This window comes from Carassius auratus, chromosome 42, assembly GCF_003368295.1.
Source record: "Carassius auratus strain Wakin chromosome 42, ASM336829v1, whole genome shotgun sequence".
In the NCBI taxonomy this organism is placed as follows: Eukaryota; Metazoa; Chordata; class Actinopteri; order Cypriniformes; family Cyprinidae; genus Carassius; species Carassius auratus.
The window spans coordinates 2,905,951-2,924,670 of NC_039284.1; the positions used below are offsets into that span (position 1 = coordinate 2,905,951).

At 37.7% G+C, this 18,720-nt stretch overlaps 1 protein-coding gene across 2 annotated transcripts; it reads right to left on the bottom strand.

Annotated features, from left to right (window-relative positions):
- Positions 1 to 1,072: 1,072 nt before the first annotated feature.
- On the bottom strand, positions 1,073 to 18,453 carry LOC113060423 (heterogeneous nuclear ribonucleoprotein Q-like). Of its 2 annotated transcripts, none has more exons than XM_026229327.1 (12): positions 18,298 to 18,453; positions 16,006 to 16,161; positions 14,603 to 14,721; positions 11,667 to 11,774; positions 11,441 to 11,554; positions 9,980 to 10,156; positions 9,767 to 9,902; positions 8,345 to 8,550; positions 7,844 to 7,993; positions 7,643 to 7,764; positions 6,133 to 6,496; positions 1,073 to 2,404 (listed from the first exon to the last, which is right to left on the bottom strand). In XM_026229327.1, exons 2-12 carry the CDS (start codon positions 16,148 to 16,150, stop codon positions 2,366 to 2,368), a joined length of 1,680 nt encoding a protein of 559 aa, XP_026085112.1. In that variant the 5' UTR covers positions 16,151 to 16,161; positions 18,298 to 18,453; the 3' UTR covers positions 1,073 to 2,365. The 2 variants fall into 2 exon arrangements, with proteins under 2 accessions (XP_026085112.1, XP_026085113.1); XM_026229328.1 differs by having other exon boundaries at positions 16,006 to 16,268; positions 18,298 to 18,451.
- Between the last annotated feature and the right edge of the window lie 267 nt (positions 18,454 to 18,720).

The following is an 18,720-nucleotide window of genomic DNA, read 5'->3' on the forward strand; positions in this document are numbered from 1 at the left end:
ATTTATTGGACCATATAATCCAAATGATATAGAAATGGACACGTATATGATATGAACAGTGTTGTAATAGAGCCAACGTTGAGAATAAAATAATTTATCCAAAAATAAAATGTCTCATCACTTACTTTAATTTTGTTCCACATCCACATGACAAAGATGTGAGGCAGAATGAAGCATCAGTCGGTCACTTTCATAGAGTTCATTTAAATGGTGAATGAGAATGTCTTTGTCATCTTTTTGGTACCAAATTTATTTGTATTGTATAATAATAATAATTGTAATTGTGCAATAGTAAAAGAATATCAGTTTTCAAAAGGTGAAGTGACTATTTATGTATTAGTTAGAAAGTGTAACATTTTAATTAGTCGTCAAATCTGAATAAGACTATTAATCAGAATAGTTTTTGCAGGCCTACATTTTTTTTCACATTTTGTCTCATGTAGTTATCGTTTACTGAAATTATTTGCTTAATTTCAGATGGCTACTGGTGGCCCTTTCTGTTGATTTCTACAATTTAATTTTCATGGCTTGGTTCGAACTAGCTCTAAAGAGTAAAGACCACATCAAATTTTACCAAGATCAAACAGACTTATGAGAGGTTTGAAGTTCTAGCGCCCCCTATGGACAGAATTGGGAAAAAATTGGCACTCATCACCCGAATGTCCTGTCCTCAATGAATCCCAAGTTTTGTTAAGATTGGACAATGTGTTTGAAAGATTCCGGTCAATTAGTCTAAATAGGTGTCAAATATTTGCACGTGTCTTTTTGATAACCCTTTTATGATGAGTTATGAACTAAAAAGCAAATGCACTTATTATACAGACACCTAGTGTCCAACATGGATACTTGTAGAAGTTTTCATCAACTTCCCTTTGCTGTCACAGTGATGAATAATCCTCATCAAAACAGTACAAATACCCAATTACTTTACAGAGATTAAACATTTACTAGCAATTTATGAGTGAAAATCATTTCAAAGTGAATCTAGACCATATCTCTGTAACGTATACAAAAAGAAACCACCAGCATTTTTGTATCTTTCCAGAAGACAAGAGCACGACAGTCAACAGGATTTAAGATAGAATTCAAAACCTTTATTACAAAAATAAGTTACACTCACCTCATTTTACAGTATAAAACAATTTATTTGCTGGAATGCAAAAACGTTGTTGGCCACCAACAATAGTTTAAAACTGCTCACATCTTCTCAAAAGGTTGCAATGTTACAGCTTTATCGAGAGGGAGTTAACTGTGTACAAAACCGGTTGAATGGTTCGGTCACCTGCTTGCTATATACGGAATATAAACTGAAGCTGCAGTATCCCTTTTTCTACAAAAACCAGTTCATCTCTTGCCTGCGAACGCAAGCGTCATTGATTGTTCGTCTAAAAGTCATGATTGTTTATAAACCTACATAATTAATTGCTCTTCAACTGGTGTTCAAGAGAACTGCCCGGCGTTGGCAGAAAAAAGGACACTGCAGGGCTTAGCAAATGCAGCGGATGCATTTGTGATGTTTAAGCCAATACAAAAGTAACATTTTATTCCAAACTATCATACACCCAGTAACTACATAATCTGAAGAAGCAAGGCAGCTAATTCAGTTGAAAGGAGGATAAAAGCAGGGCTTGTTCCAGCTCATCTGATGAGATTGATTTACATGCCCAGTTTTACTGTTTGCAGTGTCAGAGCAGCAGCCGATTGACTATATTACATTAAGAATCACTGCTGCCCATGTGCATATTTGATAAGAAACAAGCCCTGCTCCTATGCTTCGACGCGTCCCTATTTACAGTACAGGCAGGGTAGTTGAATCCTCTCTACTGAGGTAGTTAACCGACCCTTAAAAAGACAAGTTCTGAAAAGAACCACGTTCCTGGAATGCCTGACTTGTCCATGTGAGGCGGTTACACCAAAAACCTGCAGATGTTCTCCAGCCGAATCCAAGCGCTTTAGGTTAACATGGACATTCCGACAACATTGTAGTTAGCACAAAAATATACATCAGCGTCAAGCTCCTCTGAGCCACTTCAAACGCAGGAGGAAAAAAAGAAAAAGAACAAAAGTGCAAAACACATCTGATGTGTGGGGATCCTTGAGAGTCTGAACTTCTGTTCCATCATGTGGCGTGTTTGGGCGTGGACTATATAACTGGGGGTAGTAGTGAGTTGATTTATTTAGATGGGCTCTGAATGGGGAAACTGGGGGTCCGGGGTTTCGACTCAGGAACTCTTATGTTTTGTCGGGGATGGCAGTATAGGAGATTTGCTTCAATACAGGCTGGAATATCATTGGATCTTTGAGTTTGCTTTAACCTTGTGAACACTGGTAGCATCCGGTGTAACCCCATACAACAAGTCAGTCTTCATACTACCTGGTCAGGACCAGCCTCGACCCCCTTTCCCTGGTGAAACAAAAAAATATTCATGCTTTATTTATTCAAACAGAAGCAGCGGTACATAATCAGATTCATGCAGGACCTTCACAACTAAAGCACAAGAGATGGATCACCCAAAGTCTAGAGAAACTTCCAGGAATGAGAACGCTGAGGACATCAGTGCCCATGTGTAGCACAAAATCTGTACATTAGTATCTTTGACATTAATGCATGTGCTGAAACACCAGCATGTCTAGATACGTATACAATTAAAACATTACGTTTATAACAGACATTCTTTGTGATGCATTGCAGTAACTTGTTTTACAACCCTCCCTTGTCTTGAGAGCATGCAAATGTTAATAAAGGTGTTTTAAAAGCTGAATATTTAAACTAGCAGAAACCAAAAAATATATAGTTTTTGCACAAGTTTTTGTGCAAACTATTTTTGTAAATCAGTTCAACTGAATATTTTACATTTAACCAAATTAAGACATTCAGTCATTTGCATAATATTTCCATAATATCATAAAGGCTGCATTTTTTCATACAATAAATGCTGGACACTAAAATAAAAAAGGATTATATAAATTATTGGAGTACAATTTACCAAAAAAAAAAAAAAACTATTTCAGTCTTTCCACTTTAAATTTACACATTAAATGTCACTTTTGTATTTACAGTATTGTTCAAAATAATAGCAGTACAATGTGACTAACCAGAATAATCAAGGTTTTTAGTATATTTTTTATTGCTACGTGGCAAACAAGTTACCAGTAGGTTCAGTAGATTGTCAGAAAACAAACAAGACCCAGCATTCATGATATGCACGCTCTTAAGGCTGTGCAATTGGGCAATTAGTTGAAAGGGGTGTGTTCAAAAAAATAGCAGTGTCTACCTTTGACTGTACAAACTCAAAACTATTTTGTACAAACATTTTTTTTTTTTCTGGGATTTAGCAATCCTGTGAATCACTAAACTAATATTTAGTTGTATGACCACAGTTTTTTAAAACTGCTTGACATCTGTGTGGCATGGAGTCAACCAACTTGTGGCACCTCTCAGCTGTTATTCCACTCCATGATTCTTTAACAACATTCCACAATTCATTCACATTTCTTGGTTTTGCTTCAGAAACAGCATTTTTGATATCACCCCACAAGTTCTCAATTGGATTAAGGTCTGGAGATTGGGCTGGCCACTCCATAACATTAATTTTGTTGGTTTGGAACCAAGACTTTGCCCGTTTACTAGTGTGTTTTGGGTCATTGTCTTGTTGAAACAACCATTTCAAGGGCATGTCCTCTTCAGCATAGGGCAACATGACCTCTTCAAGTATTTTAACATATGCAAACTGATCCATGATCCCTGGTATGCGATAAATAGGCCCAACACCATAGTAGGAGAAACATGCCCATATCATGATGCTTGCACCTCCATGCTTCACTGTCTTCACTGTGTACTGTGGCTTGAATTCAGAGTTTGGGGGTCGTCTCACAAACTGCCTGTGGCCCTTGGACCCAAAAAGAACAATTTTACTCTCATCAGTCCACAAAATGTTCCTCCATTTCTCTTTAGGCCAGTTGATGTGTTCTTTGGCAAATTGTAACCTCTTCTGCACATGCCTTTTTTTTAACAGAGGGACTTTGCGGGGGATTCTTGAAAATAGATTAGCTTCACACAGACGTCTTCTAACTGTCACAGTACTTACAGGTAACTCCAGACTGTCTTTGATCATCCTGGAGGTGATCATTGGCTGAGCCTTTGCCATTCTGGTTATTCTTCTATCCATTTTGATGGTTGTCTTCCGTTTTCTTCCACGTCTCTCTGGTTTTGCTCTCCATTTTAAGGCATTGGAGATCATTTTAGCTGAACAGCCTATCATTTTTTGCACCTCTTTATAGGTTTTCCCCTCTCTAATCAACTTTTTAATCAAAGTACGCTGTTCTTCTGAACAATGTCTTGAACGACCCATTTTCCTCAGCTTTCAAATGCATGTTCAACAAGTGTTGGCTTCATCCTTAAATAGGGGCCACCTGATTCACACCTATTTCTTCACAAAATTGATGACCTCAGTGATTGAATGCCACACTGCTATTTTTTTGAACACACCCCCAACTAATTCAACTAATTGCCCAATTGCACAGCCTTAAGAGCGTGCATATCATGAATGCTGGGTCTTGTTTGTTTTCTGACAATCTACTGAACCTACTGGTAACTTGTTTGCCACGTAGCAATAAAAAAATATACGAAAAACCTTGATTATTCTGGTTAGTCACATTGTACTGCTATTATTTTGAACAATACTGTATCTGTGAACTTCACTAGTAATTTCTGAGTGAAAACAGTTTAAGCAATTCCTACCCCATTTTTCCCCTACATTATTTTACTATAAAACTTACATGATTTAATATTCTTCCTTGTTTATGTAGTTAAAAAATAAAAATTATAACTTGATTTTTTGCTGTATTTAACAAGATTTTGATTAGGAAAAAGCTAATCTTAACTATTTCGGAACAAATACAAGTGAATTATAAAAAAATTCAAAGTTTTCATTTAACCAAAAACCATTAACTGAATTGAACAAACAAAACTCAAACTAGATATTTAAATGGCACATAAGGCAGTTTTCTGATTTTTAATGATACAATTATGTTTCTACTCCATTTTGTTGTTTAAAAAATAAAAATGTAAATGGTGGCTGGAAGATTGTGTGTATAAAACAGCATAGACTACAAGATCTCAGTTCATCTAAAACATTAAAAACAACAAATTTTTGAAAAAACTTTCAAGTTTATCCATGTTTGGTGCACAAAGCATTAACTGATATACTTTAAAACAGTGCTGTGAATTTAACTATCAGGAATGAAAGTGCAAACCTTTGGTCTATTTCGTCCAACATATTGGTTAAATTTGAAATTAGATTTATCAGCCAACATATCGTTATCGGCTTTCACATACAAAGAATTATCGGTTATCGGGCAAATGTTTTTTTTTTTTTTTTTTTTTTCACATTTAAAGAATTATCGGTTATCGGGCAATATTTTTCACATACAAAGAATTATCGGTTATCTGACAAATGTTTTTTTTTCACATTTAAAGAATTATGGTTATCGGGCAAAATTTATTTCACGTATAAAGAATTATCGGTTATAATTTTTTTATTCTACGTTTCATTTAACCAAAAACCATTCACTGAATTGAACGAACAAAACTCAAACTAGATATTTAAATAGCACATAAGGCAGTTTTCACTTAAATTTTTAATGATGCAATTACGTTTCTACTCCATTTTGTTTAAAAAAGAAAAATGTAAATGGTGGCTGAAAAATTGTGTATAAAACAGCATAGACTACCAGATCTCAGTTCATCTAAAACATTAAAAACAACAAATTGTCACTTTCAAGTTTATCCATGTTTTGTGCACAAAGCATTAACTGATATACTTTAAAACAGAGTAGCGCTAATCAAACGCATATGTGGAGGTCTAAAATTCACAGCACTTACATTACGGATTCATTTAACTATCAGGAATGAAAGAAAAGTGCAAACCTTTGGTCCATTTCGTCCACAAGGTGCCTTGCAAATGTAAGCAATATGAAAAGGAGGGGAAGGAAAAACAAACGCCAAAACATGTATTTGGATCACCATGTCCTTTGTCGAATTTGACTTATTAAATTAGTGCACATCTAGCCTACAGCACTTTAAAACCTCCTGCCAGCACTCCAGGAGTGCTCCACCCACACATCACGTACCACTCGACATCTCTGCTGGAGGCCTCCTCTGGACCCCCGGCCCCCTCGGCTGGACCCCGGACCCATGTGCTGAGAGAAACTGGCCCGTCCTCTGGGAGCGCTGGAGCTGCGGCCCCTGGACAGCGTGGGGCCCCGGACTCCTCTGTTTCCTCTTCCTCTGACGTGAGCTTGGAAGTCATCATAGCCATAGTAGGGGTCGTCATAACCGCCTCTGTAGTTGTGATAGTCATAGCCGTAGTAATCGTAATAATCTTCATAGCTGTAATAGTCGTGCGGATACGAATAACCTCCTCGAGCGCCTCGTCCTCTTGCTCTCGTCGGAGGATGCATATGTGGAGGCCCGTAGTAATAATACTCATCATACCTGAAACAAACGCAGGAGTTTACAATCTTTTCTGCACTGATTGATAACACATCAGATTTGTAAAGCTGTGGAAAGTGGGCATGAAGAGAAGACATATCAGCCACTAAAACATAGCTCTACAACTCTCTCTCTCTAACCGATTAGAACATTCTGCAAATATATTAAAGCCAATAAATAATGCATTATGTCCTGCAGAGACACTTCGTTTAAATGTGTTAATTGTTTAATGGCTTTTAATGGTGAGACAAAAAAAAAATTATATGCAAATTTGGAATTAGATTTATAGGCCAACATATCGGTTATCGGCTGTCACAAAAATAGTTATCGGTTATCGGGCAAAATTTCTTTCACAAAGAATTATCGGTTATCGGGCAAAATTTATTTCACATATAAAGAATTATCAGTTGTTCATAATTTTCATATCATTGCATCCCTGCTGTAAAGTCTGATATATGAAATATCAGTCCAAATAAAATTTAGTACTTGATAATGTAAGGGAAGTCGTGGCCTAATGGTTAGAGAGTCGGACTCCCAATCGAAGGGTTGTGAGTTCAAGTCGTGGGCCGGCAGGAATTGTGGGTGGGGGTAGTGTATGTACAGTTCTCTCTCCACCTTCAATACCACGTCTTAGGTGCCCTTGAGCAAGGCATCGAACCCCCAACTGCTCCCCGGGCGCCGCAGCATAAATGGCTGCCCACTGCTCCGGGTGTGTGCTCACAGTGTGTGTATGTGTTCACTGCTCTGTGTGTGTGCGCATTTCGGACGGGTTAAATGCAGAGCACAAAAATTCTGAGTATGGGTCACCATACTTGGCTGAATGTCACTTTCACTTCATTAACTGTTTATTGAACAGAAATATGCAATTTAGGGCTAATGCTGATATTTAAATAGACCGAAAGATGAAATTCTGATGCTTGTAATCCAAATCAATGAGATCTTTATAACAGAATAGTAGATACTTACATAAAACAATATAAATATCAGTCTTATCCTCTCACAATGCATCAGGTGACTTCAGATAGCTGAAATATTTCATCCTATAGACTTTTGCTCTCTATTTTCCAGTCATTTTAAGACCTTGAGAGCATTTCTTCATGTGAGCTCAAGGAAAGTTAGTTATGCGACAGATCTCATAAATTGCCTTACATTTGAGTTTTAGCAGCTTGTCTCTGGGCCTTTCGCTCTTTCCTCTTCTGGTCAGGCGGCTTTGCAAAGACTATTTCAATTTGTTCCCCTTCTAAATCCTTCCCATGCATTTCAGCTAGAGCCTGCAGAAAAACACTGGTTAAAATCTGTGCATACATTTCCAACAACCTCTCAAATGATTGCAGAAGAAGAGATAACTACCTTCACAGCGCTATCTCTCTCTTCGAAGTGGATGAAGGCGTAGTCTTTAAGCTTTTTAACCCTTTCCAGTTTGCCAAACTGACAGAACGTCTCCTCGAGAAGCTCTTCTGTTACTGTGCTGGCCAGGTTTCTAACAAAGAGGACTTTGACCTAAACAATACATGTAAACAATTCTTCAGTATAAACCTGAACATTTATAATTCAAGGCTTGGGCGTGTGAATCTCATTTAGCACACAGGAAAATATTTTGTGTAAAAGAAAAATACAATTTAGTATATTTCCTCCTCTAACATTGAACAAAAACCCACAGATAGAGATGATATCAGTCAAAACTGAAATGCTATGGTTTGAATCGTGTATCATAACCATATTTCCAACAAAATCCAGTATTCTGTGATAAATATGATTATCATGGAATAAAATGACTAATCCTGATATAAAACTTTGGTTTTGTCAGCACCTCACTGACTCGTGCACTGCTGCTCGTGGAAAATAACGTACCTTAGCCATGACTTCAGGGTCGGGGTCTTCTATGGGATCGGCCCATTCGACCGTCACCACATTGCCCCACACCTTGACTTTGCCGCTCATTAACCTGCGCCGCGCCTGGGCTGCTGTTTTATGATCCTCATACTCCAGGAAGCAGAAGCCGCGGTTCTTCTTCTTGTCGTCAGGCTGATGGTATAAGATGACGTCATTCAAGCCCTCTGTTGAGATTGAGGACGGAAAGTTATTTCCTGGAAAACTGTCTGTTGACACGAATCCATCACAAACGCTTGCCTCTTCAGTTAATCAGAAAAAAAATATAAACGGAGAAATTCACTGCAGATGTGCGGCTCTTCTGAATATACTTTCAGTATTAGACCAACTGTTTTTTCCATTACAGTAACCAATAATTAATGTGAAGAAAAACTTTTCACTTAAAATATTGCTGAACGTTTGAAAAAATGACTAGTAGTAATTACTAGAATTTTTTTAATTACTAAATGACAAATGTAATGCTCTACTGACATAATTTTATAATAATTTTATTTTTACTTATTAAACTAAATACAAAACGTACAAGGAGAAAAAATATGGTATTTTTTAAAGATAATTTTAATGCATCGTGAATGCACTCATGCATTTTATATTTCTTTTATACAAAGATTTAATGAGTTCACTTTGTTAGAATATATTTAGATGGGTTTGAAACTACAGCAGAAACAGGTTGGTCCTGTGCATGTACATATGCACAATATAAAGTGTTCTTTGTCTTTGCTCAAGCAAAAACAGCATTTTACACATTAACTTGATTGATATTAACTTTAAATTATGACTGAACAAATCCTCATCAGAGAGTTCATGTTTTTATTACTGTAACAAAGGTGTGACCCTAGACCACAAAACACATTTATACATCTGAATATATATACAGCTGTTGATGTATGGTTTGTTTGTCCAAGGTATATATATTTAAAAATCTGGTATCTGATTTGAATCTGAAAAAAAAATATAAAAATATCTAAATATTGATAAAATCGCCTTTAAAATTGTCCAAATGAAGTCCTTAGCAAATGTATATTACAAATGAGAATACATTTTTTTTATACATAGGGAATTTACTCAATATCTTCATGGTACATGATCCTTTCTTTATATCCTAATGATTTTTGTCATAGAAGAAAATGTACAATTGTATTGTTGGCTATTGCTACAAATATAACCGTGTGACCTTTTGTCCAGGGTCACATAGGACCTTAAATTAAAACAGAATTATGTGATTTATTTGAAAGCTGAAAAGTATTAAAGAACAACAGCAAACTGCTAGTGTTGATTTTCCTGTTAATCTGTAAAATCAATGCATCAGTGCATCTCTAATACACACACACACACACACACACACACACGAGCATCTGAACTGTTAAAAACACCAACACTAACCGGTAACTTTGGCAAACTCCTCCACGATCTGCTCCTTAGTCTTGCTCTTGGGGATGGACCCCACAAACAGACGATTGTTGGCAACAGAGATGCACACACCGATGTGTTTCCCGGGCCGGATTTCATTGTTGTTACACTGCAGCAAAGATTACAGTCAGCATCTCAAAGACCGCAGGTGGACAGAAGAAATAAAGCAAGCAGACGATGACTCACGAGTTTGACGGCTTGCTGCGCAGCCTCTTTAGTGCAGAAGGTGATGAAGGCGTATCCTCGGTTGAGTCCGCTGAGCGGATCCATCATCAGACGCAGATCCCAGATGGGGCCCGCTTTCTCAAACAGAGGGACCAGCTCATCTTCAAACAGATCTCTCGGGATCTTTCCCACAAAAATCTGAGCGTTTGAACAAACAACAGCAGCCATAAAATACAGATTGATGTCCATAGATACAGCACAGAGTCCATCTTACTGAAACAAACATTATATTGCCAGTAGAACTGGGCGATATTGTAAAAAAACTGATTACATTTCGATTTTTTCAGTGTTTGACCGATTCTTGATTTTTAAGTTTCTCATCACGTTCGCCGACATGCAGCTGGATCATTCTTCTCTCTTTACTGTTAACATACTGTTTTTTATTGAATGCTAGACATCAAGTTATTTTTATTTTCATCTTAAAGAAGAACTTTTTTCAGTAAGCTAGGCCCTATGTGTTCAGTAAGCTTGTTTCAGTAAGCTATGTGTTTTCAAGGCTTCAAGGTTTTATTGAATGCTATCTCTATACAAGTGCAAAGTAATGCATTCTTAGTCAGTCTTTTATTTTGTAATTTTAAGAGCAATAAACTATATTGCAATGTTAAGGACTTCATGTTTTTTTCATTCAGATATGTAAATCAACATGTATAAATTGTTAGTTTTCAATTAATGGGGAGATAATCGAAATCGAATCGGTCTGGAAAAATTAATCGTTAGATTAATCAATGCATCAAAAAAATAATCGCTAGATTAATCGTTTAAATCATCATTTATCCCAGCCCTAACTAATTTCCAGGGAGTTTTACCCTTGAAAGGCATTTTTTACATTATAAGATGAATGCATCAATGCATTGTGTGAAATTCTTATTATTCTAATTGATTGATTAAACATAAGTCATTATAGGCTATTACAAATCAAATTAAATCATCAATTTTTGCACTGCACAAGTAGCACAGAGGTGGATGTATTTAAACTGCAAATTCATAATTGTATGAGATGAATAAATCTAAATCTAAATGATTTTAATAATTTGAATATGAACTATGAGCTGCCAATAAGTGACAATCAACTGATTTGTCTTTATGAATGAATTAATGATTTGTTAGAAAACTTTGATCAATTCAAGAACTAAACACGGTTTAAACTAAAGGTATTCATTTGTAAAGTGTACATTTTTGGGGTTGTGCACGACTCAAGTTCTTCTACTTCAGCAATTAATTGATCAGTTAAAACACTATGCAAACCATTCCATGCTGCAGTGTGCTTTATGCTTTAATTATGCAATACTGTCATTATCCTGCTATTTATTTCTGGTTTTAATAAACGAATTAACGCGTCTAAGTGATGGATGCCATACAGTGAATAACAACACATCTTTAAAACAGCATAATAGTAAACGTCCCTCAGCCCCTCACACTGACCTCTGTGCCGACGGTGGGCTGAACCCCAGCATGGCTCGACTCTGGGGGAGGACCGCCGTACTTGCGCTGCCCCGTCGTCACATCCAGTGTGTAGCCAGTTCTCTCCAGCAAAGCCTGTGAAGTAGAAAATAAACACACTCGACCGTCAGACAGGTCCTGGGGCAATAGCAGCAACACAAACAGCTGCACAGATGAACAATAGAAGGACCATTCTGCACAGACGTACTTTGATCTTGGTCTCGTCTGGTCCTTTAGTGGAGTCTGAGACTTTGGTCCCCTGTTTCTCCCTCTGCCTGTACGTCTTCATCACCCCACAGAGGAAAGCACTTTTATTCTGTTCAAAACATGAGCCATGGGTGAGCAGGTGTGAACAAGCGGATGGAGATCAAACCCAGGGCTCGACCATAAGACGGGATCAATGGCCCGGGACAGACAACTCGTGTGTGTCTTATTACACTTGAACAGACAAACACAAGATGGTAAAGACACGCTGTGTTATGTGTTAAAGCACAGTTCACCTAGAATCGAAAACCAGCCCATGATTTACTCACCCTCAAGACATCCTAGATGTGTATGACCTTCTACTTTCAGACGAATGACGATTATAAAAATGTCCCGGCTCCTCCAAGCTTTATAACTGCAGTGAGTGGGTGTTCTTGTATATTATTTTACTTAAAACTTTCTAAACTGTAATCTCTAGTTTCCGCTAACTGGTACGCGTGTTCATGAGCAATGACATAGTATACTTATTCATAAATGGTTTGAAAATGACATGGACAGATGGACTCAGGGTTTGTAAAGCGATCTAAATCTGCAGTTCGTCTCATTTTAGAAGTCAAATTACAGCGCTGAGAAAATGGATGTTAACTGACGACAGAGCAGAAGTCACGTTAATGTTTAATAGTGTTCAATTGCTCAAAACAGCTTGAGCTATAGTTTCTACCTCATAAACGGTCAATTAAATAGTGCTAATGCAGCTCAAATGCAGTGTCTTCAGAGAAACTGGAGGGGAATCCCTCTCTTGGTGAAGGGAAGGGTCATTTTTAGACTTGTTTTGTGATTCTCTCATCTAAAAGGAAGGGAGGAATTTGTAAACCAATTTTTGTAATATTTATGTAATTTACATTAATACTTACCAAGATGGATATTTTGTGAAGAAATGATGTGTTCATGTTATGGAGGACAGCAGAGTGTGTGTAGGGGGTGTGGTCTCAGTAGCCCTGCAGTAAACAGTGTGTGTGTGTGTGTGTGTGTGTGTGTGATTGAGCAGTGTGTAGGGTAGAAATCTTCAACAAGATTAATGCTGCAGGATTTTTTTTCTCCCAGTTCCTGGAATTTTGTGGTTTATTCCTGTAAATTCCCATGGAAAGTTTCCAGTCTTAAATCCCAGAATTGTGCAGCCCTACTTGTATTTATGTATATTGATACACTGTTTACTATTTCATGAAACTATCATATTTAATGAAGGCTAGTGCCCCTGCAGGCCTATCATGTGAAGTGCAGGCTGCTGCAAATGGTGACTTTTATTATATTACCATTTTTGATAATTATGAAGAATTATTTGAAGCATTGTGAAAGTTTCTTATGCTTATCAAGCCTCTATTTATTTGATCAAAAATACAGAAAAATTAAAAATTTCATAGAATGATTTTTTTTTGTATTTTTTAAAGTGTAATGTATTTCTGTGATGCACAGCTGTATTTTCAGCATCATTCCTCCAGTCTTCAGTGTCACATTATCTTCAGAAATCATGAAAATATGTTGATTTTTTATAAATGATTAAAGTCTTCTGCTATAATTTTTATTTGGGGGGGGGGGGGCATACTTTTTTGATGATCATCCATAAAGTAAAAAAAAAAGAAAAAAAAAAAAGAAAGAAAGAAAAAAAAGTGCAGCATTTATTCAAAACAGATATTTTCTAAGAATATCAATCTTTGCTATCACTTAATCAAATCTAACCAATCCTTACTGACTACAAAACTTCAACATTTCTTTAAAAAAAAAAAAAATACTGACATTTAAACGGTATGTATATTGTTTTCATCAATTAATCCTGAAAAAAGCTATCAGAGGTTTTAAAACAATATTAAACAGTACAACTGTAATAAATCAGTATATCAGAATGATTTCTGTGACCCTGAAGACTGGAGTAATGGTGCTGAAAATACAGATTTGATCTCAGAAATAAAACATTTTAAAGGATATGAAAAAAAAAAAGTTTGCTAAATTATTAGTTTTTACATTGCAACTTTTTACATTTGAGCCCCTGCTTCGGAGGAACTCTCTGCACATCACTGGACTATTGAATAACACCCATTCAGTGCCATTATAAAGCTTAGAGCCAGTAACTCAGATTGATTCGTCTGAAAGTAGAAGGTCATACACTTCTAGGATGGCTTGAGAGTGAGTAAATCATGGGCTAATTTTCATTTCTGAGTGAATGTAAACTGTGGAAAATAAAAAGTGTCAGTATATTAGATCTGTGCATTGGACAAAGGACAGAAAAAAAGTCACTCACTGCTCTTGACTGAACAACTTCTGTAGCTTTAACAAGGATTTATCCATATTTAATCTGTGCAGTGAAGACAGCGTACTTATCTGTACATGAATACTAATAAAAAACTTTCAGCACTGCTTATTTAATTTATATCTTTGCCATTGCTCATATATATTGCTGTTCTCAGTTTTTTAACCACTTTCTACTTGTCTTTGATGACGATTGAACGTGTACCGTAGTTTTCGGACTATAAGTCACACCTGAGTATAAATCGCACCAGTGCAAAAATACGTCATGATGAGGAAAAAAAACAAGTTGCACTGGACTATAAGTCGCATTTAATTAGAATCAAGAACCAAGAGAAACATTAAAAAAAAAAAAAAAAAAACTACACTACACAACAAATGATAAATGCCAATCAAACTTTATTTTATTCCATACTCCGTCATTTTAAGTATTATGATTTAAAGATCTCAATTAAAGAGACATTATAGCATGAACAAACAGTAATGACTACCAAGGGGAAGTTAAATTTCCTTTACATCCTAAGATAGTGAGGATGTGTAACACAGCATGAGCCAAGCATTACCAGAAATAAACTGTGAAATGAAAGCGCTCAGTACCTTCGGTGCACGAGTGCATTAGCTGTGTCTCCTCAAACATACCTGAACGTGCGACAGGTCGCTGTCTTTAAACTGCAGGAGAACTTGCAGAGCGCCCTCTTCATTGAACTCCTTCAGAGCCTCAATCGCTCGATCGTCGAGATCACTGTGAGACACGAGTCCTGCACAAAAACACAGCACATTTCACGTCGCTGGGTGTTATCAGACACTGAACAACTGCAGCGCTCTCCTCAATTGATGTCATGTGTAATTTGACACAGTAGAGCAGAGCCATTGACTGTATCTCACAGACGTTAATCATCTAATCACGGCCAGCTGTTGTTATTGTTCCTGCATGTGCGCATTCGGCAGCGCACTTCCTCTGACGCCAGACAAGGAGAACTCGTGTTGGACGTCTGATTTGTTCTTGAGCTTCAGATCAGTTCATCCAAAATTAGAAATCAGTTAAGATAATACCGATATTCACAGTTTCCACTACTTAAACCATTACTGGCTCTTTCAACATTATATGACCAAAAACGAAAGTGGTCGTTACTCACCATCCAAACCTGAATGGATGGCTTATTGTCTTTCTTCAGTTGAACATAATGTTTTGAAGAAAGTTAGCAATAAAAAAGTTGTTGGTCTCCAATGAATTTCATAATATGGGAAAAAAATACACTATGGAAGTCAAAGGAGACCAGAAACTCTTCAGTTAACCCATTCTTCAAAATATCTTCTGTGTTCAATAAAAAAAAAAAAAAAATTCAGACAGGTTGGAGCGCAGTGGAACATGCAGGACTTCTATTTAAATACTCTTTTTGCAGCAACACTAGTCCATATCGCAATTTAAGTGTAATGACCTACTTTTGATTTATTGATCCAAAATTGGACAAATTCTGTGACATTCGGCATTATAAAGTCAAGTCCATTTTTATGACTGGATTCAGTGATTCCATCCACATCGCAGAAATCACGGGCCCTATATAAACAATACATTCTGCATACTGGTTATTGGGTACATCATTAGCGCCAGAAGAGAAAAATATAACAATACACAACACACCAGTGTCATGGGTTCAATTCCAAAGAGAATTTGTTTTTTTTTACTTGAAGACATTTTGAATAAAACATCCGGCAAATGCATAAATGTGAAATACTGGAAGTTGTGAAACATGCCACAAACCAATACCACAAAACCAAACTAAAGGTTGTTTACTGGCACTGATGTATCCACAGACAACATTTAACCTCCACAAAAGGTTCTGTATAACCTGGAAAAAAGATATATAAAAGAAAATATTCTACAAACACTCTCAAACAAAAACAGCGCTTTTTTGACTGAAAGGTCCTTTGGGGAACCAAAACTGGTTTCTCCATTTCTGTTCCCAACCCAGCATTTGAGGAGCTTTATTTCTAAGAGTGAAGATTCAGTGGTATGTAGAGTTAGATGGGTACCGTCTCACCTGCTATGTAAATCTCATCTAGTTTGACTGCCACTTTTCTAGGTAAGCCGGCGTCTAGAAGCGTCTGGAAGTGCTCTGAATGAGTAACTGCTGGAGACTCCACTGGTTCATCCGTACCATTGCCATTGATGTGCTCCGTGGCCATGTCTCCAGGACCTGTGCAGATGTAAGGGGCCAAATTAATCCAAAACTGGGTCAAAGTGGAGCGATCTGGAGCCTGCCGGCTGTCTTCATCACCGCAGAAGTAGAGACATGCAGAAAGGCTGCAGGACAAACTGGATTTTACTCACTGCAAGCAGCATTTAATGATTATAAACAGTATTTTGGTTTACTCTTTTACTAATATGCAGTAAGCATGCAGCTTGTAATAGAATACAGATAATCTGTCCAGCCACCATTTGCTCCAAGGAACCACATTCAAAGGAACTGTGATTTATATATATTTAAGCTGTTTGGATATTTAAAAAACAGCCATTATTGTAGTATTCATAGACAACTGTAAGACACTGCTGTTTGAGTATCACAGCCAGTCTGACACATTAACAATGAGCCAATCACTAAACAAAGGGCGGGACAATCGGTTTGTCTGACCAATGCCAGATGAAGGGAGTGGTCAGAAAAACCTGTCTGATAACAGACATTTCAGTCTGCTGATGCTCGTGCCCATAGACTGTATAAAACATGAATGTAGCCTGAAGTGGGCGGAGCCAGCCATCGCCATCTTAGCAGGTTACATTTTATTTTACTAAAGTGACCATACTTCAACTACTTTATTGTTTGATATCATGTGTAAATAAAAATATAACCTAATAAGTTGAAATTAAGGCATACCGAATGTTAAAATGTGCTATAAATAAAGTTAAGTGGATATCATTACCCATTTTATTCTTAAATTATTTAACATTTCATAACTCAAAAGTTGAGTTTAGAAGCATCATATTGGTATCGACGATCCTGGCCTTTAGTATTGAAAAACAAATGGTAGCACCCATCCCTACCCAACAGAAAGCAATGTGCCAAGACCAAATACTGAATCAAGCCCATGAATTACTCTACTCTGATGCCAAACTCTCCATACTTGTTCAGGTCTGTACTTCATAGAGTTCTTATGTCATTAAAAACGAATATATGCCACTAATATATCAGCTGGATTTTTGCCATTTTAGTTACTGAGGCATTGACTCCAAGTACTGCCAGGTTTTGATGTATTTGTTTTAACCATAATCTCAATATGGCCAAAAATTGGTCCAATACTCAAGCAAATAAGAATCAACTTAAACTCTAAATGTTGCGTTTAAAAGAAAGCTGTCAGTACACGTAGGTTATTTTTTTATTTTTATTAATCAGATGTCGCATTAAACAGTTGTGTATTACTCTTCAATTTAACGCAACTCATACAGAGACAGTGTATTGCTCGGCTGGTCCTGTAGACACGTCAGCACTCGTGTCCGATCCAAACTAACACCCATATTCAGAAAGACTGCATGCATGCCATATTTATAACATTTCAGCGTGAGACTGTTAGCAGAATGTGAGAAGCGCGCACAAAGGCTGTATCCAGTGCTGTATCTGTCAGCGCATTTCTCCTCTCAGAGCTGCACGTGCTCGACGGATTCCCGCTTCAGCAGCACGAGCACGCGCCTCAGCCCACGGTCTACACACAACGGCCATTTCTTTCACAAACCAGCGCTTCATAGTTCAGATCCGGTGAACAAATGCGTTTATTTACATAATGTGTGACTCTGAGTGTTTGCATTCCGCTTCAAGCTGTGGCTAAAACCAGGTTCTGTCTCAGGGCCGTGTCTCTTTGTTGTGTCAGATGCTGGATGACAAGGGCACACTCACTAGGCCACAACACACGAGCTACGTGGACACTCCGCGCGCTTATTAAACCTGTCTTCAGCCTCTCCGAGAGATCTTCAGCAGGAGCTGACACCATATCCATTCTTCAAACAACAAACAAACACTTTCACCGCGAACTGTAGTGCCACGGTTGGTCGTGTTAAGTTTGTTTGTTTGTTTGACAACGTGTGTGTGTGTGAGGGGGGCGATCTCGTGCCTGATCCGCCAGCAAACAACAACCACATCATGACTTTACAACACTTTTTCTACAGTGTACGTGCACAGAAAGCGAACTACAGTCGGTGAATTCCGCCTAAACGCGCGAGGACACCGCTCCTCTGCTCTGAGACGCGACGCGCCGCCACAGAAGCCGGTGCGATCACAAGCGTCACTTCACCGCGAACACAACCGACTCCGCCTTCATCACATCCAAACAGAACGCGCTCATACCTTTCAGGTAATATCTTGGATTGTGTTGGGATAGATCCAGAGGGAACTGTACTGAGAGAGGATAAAGAGGCCAGATCCCGCCGTGTCTGTATCTCACTCTCTTCAATAGGTCTGGTGCAAAATGGCGGAGAAACTCATGCCGCGAGAGGTTTTTTTCCGCTTCCGGTTGTACGGGGTTTCTCACGCAGCCATCGGAGGGGTCACGTCACAACGAGCGCGTTCGCAATGGCACTCTGTCTCACTACACAGTGCGCAGTATGCCGTATACTGCTTACTGTTTTAAAATCATTGCTAGGGAACTAGTTAACTGGCGAACTACTTACTACATACACACTGTAGGCTATGAATTGTTCACAACATAATACTTTTAATAAGTAGTTTCAGATAAAACGTGTACTAATGCACACTATGTACTTATGTAGG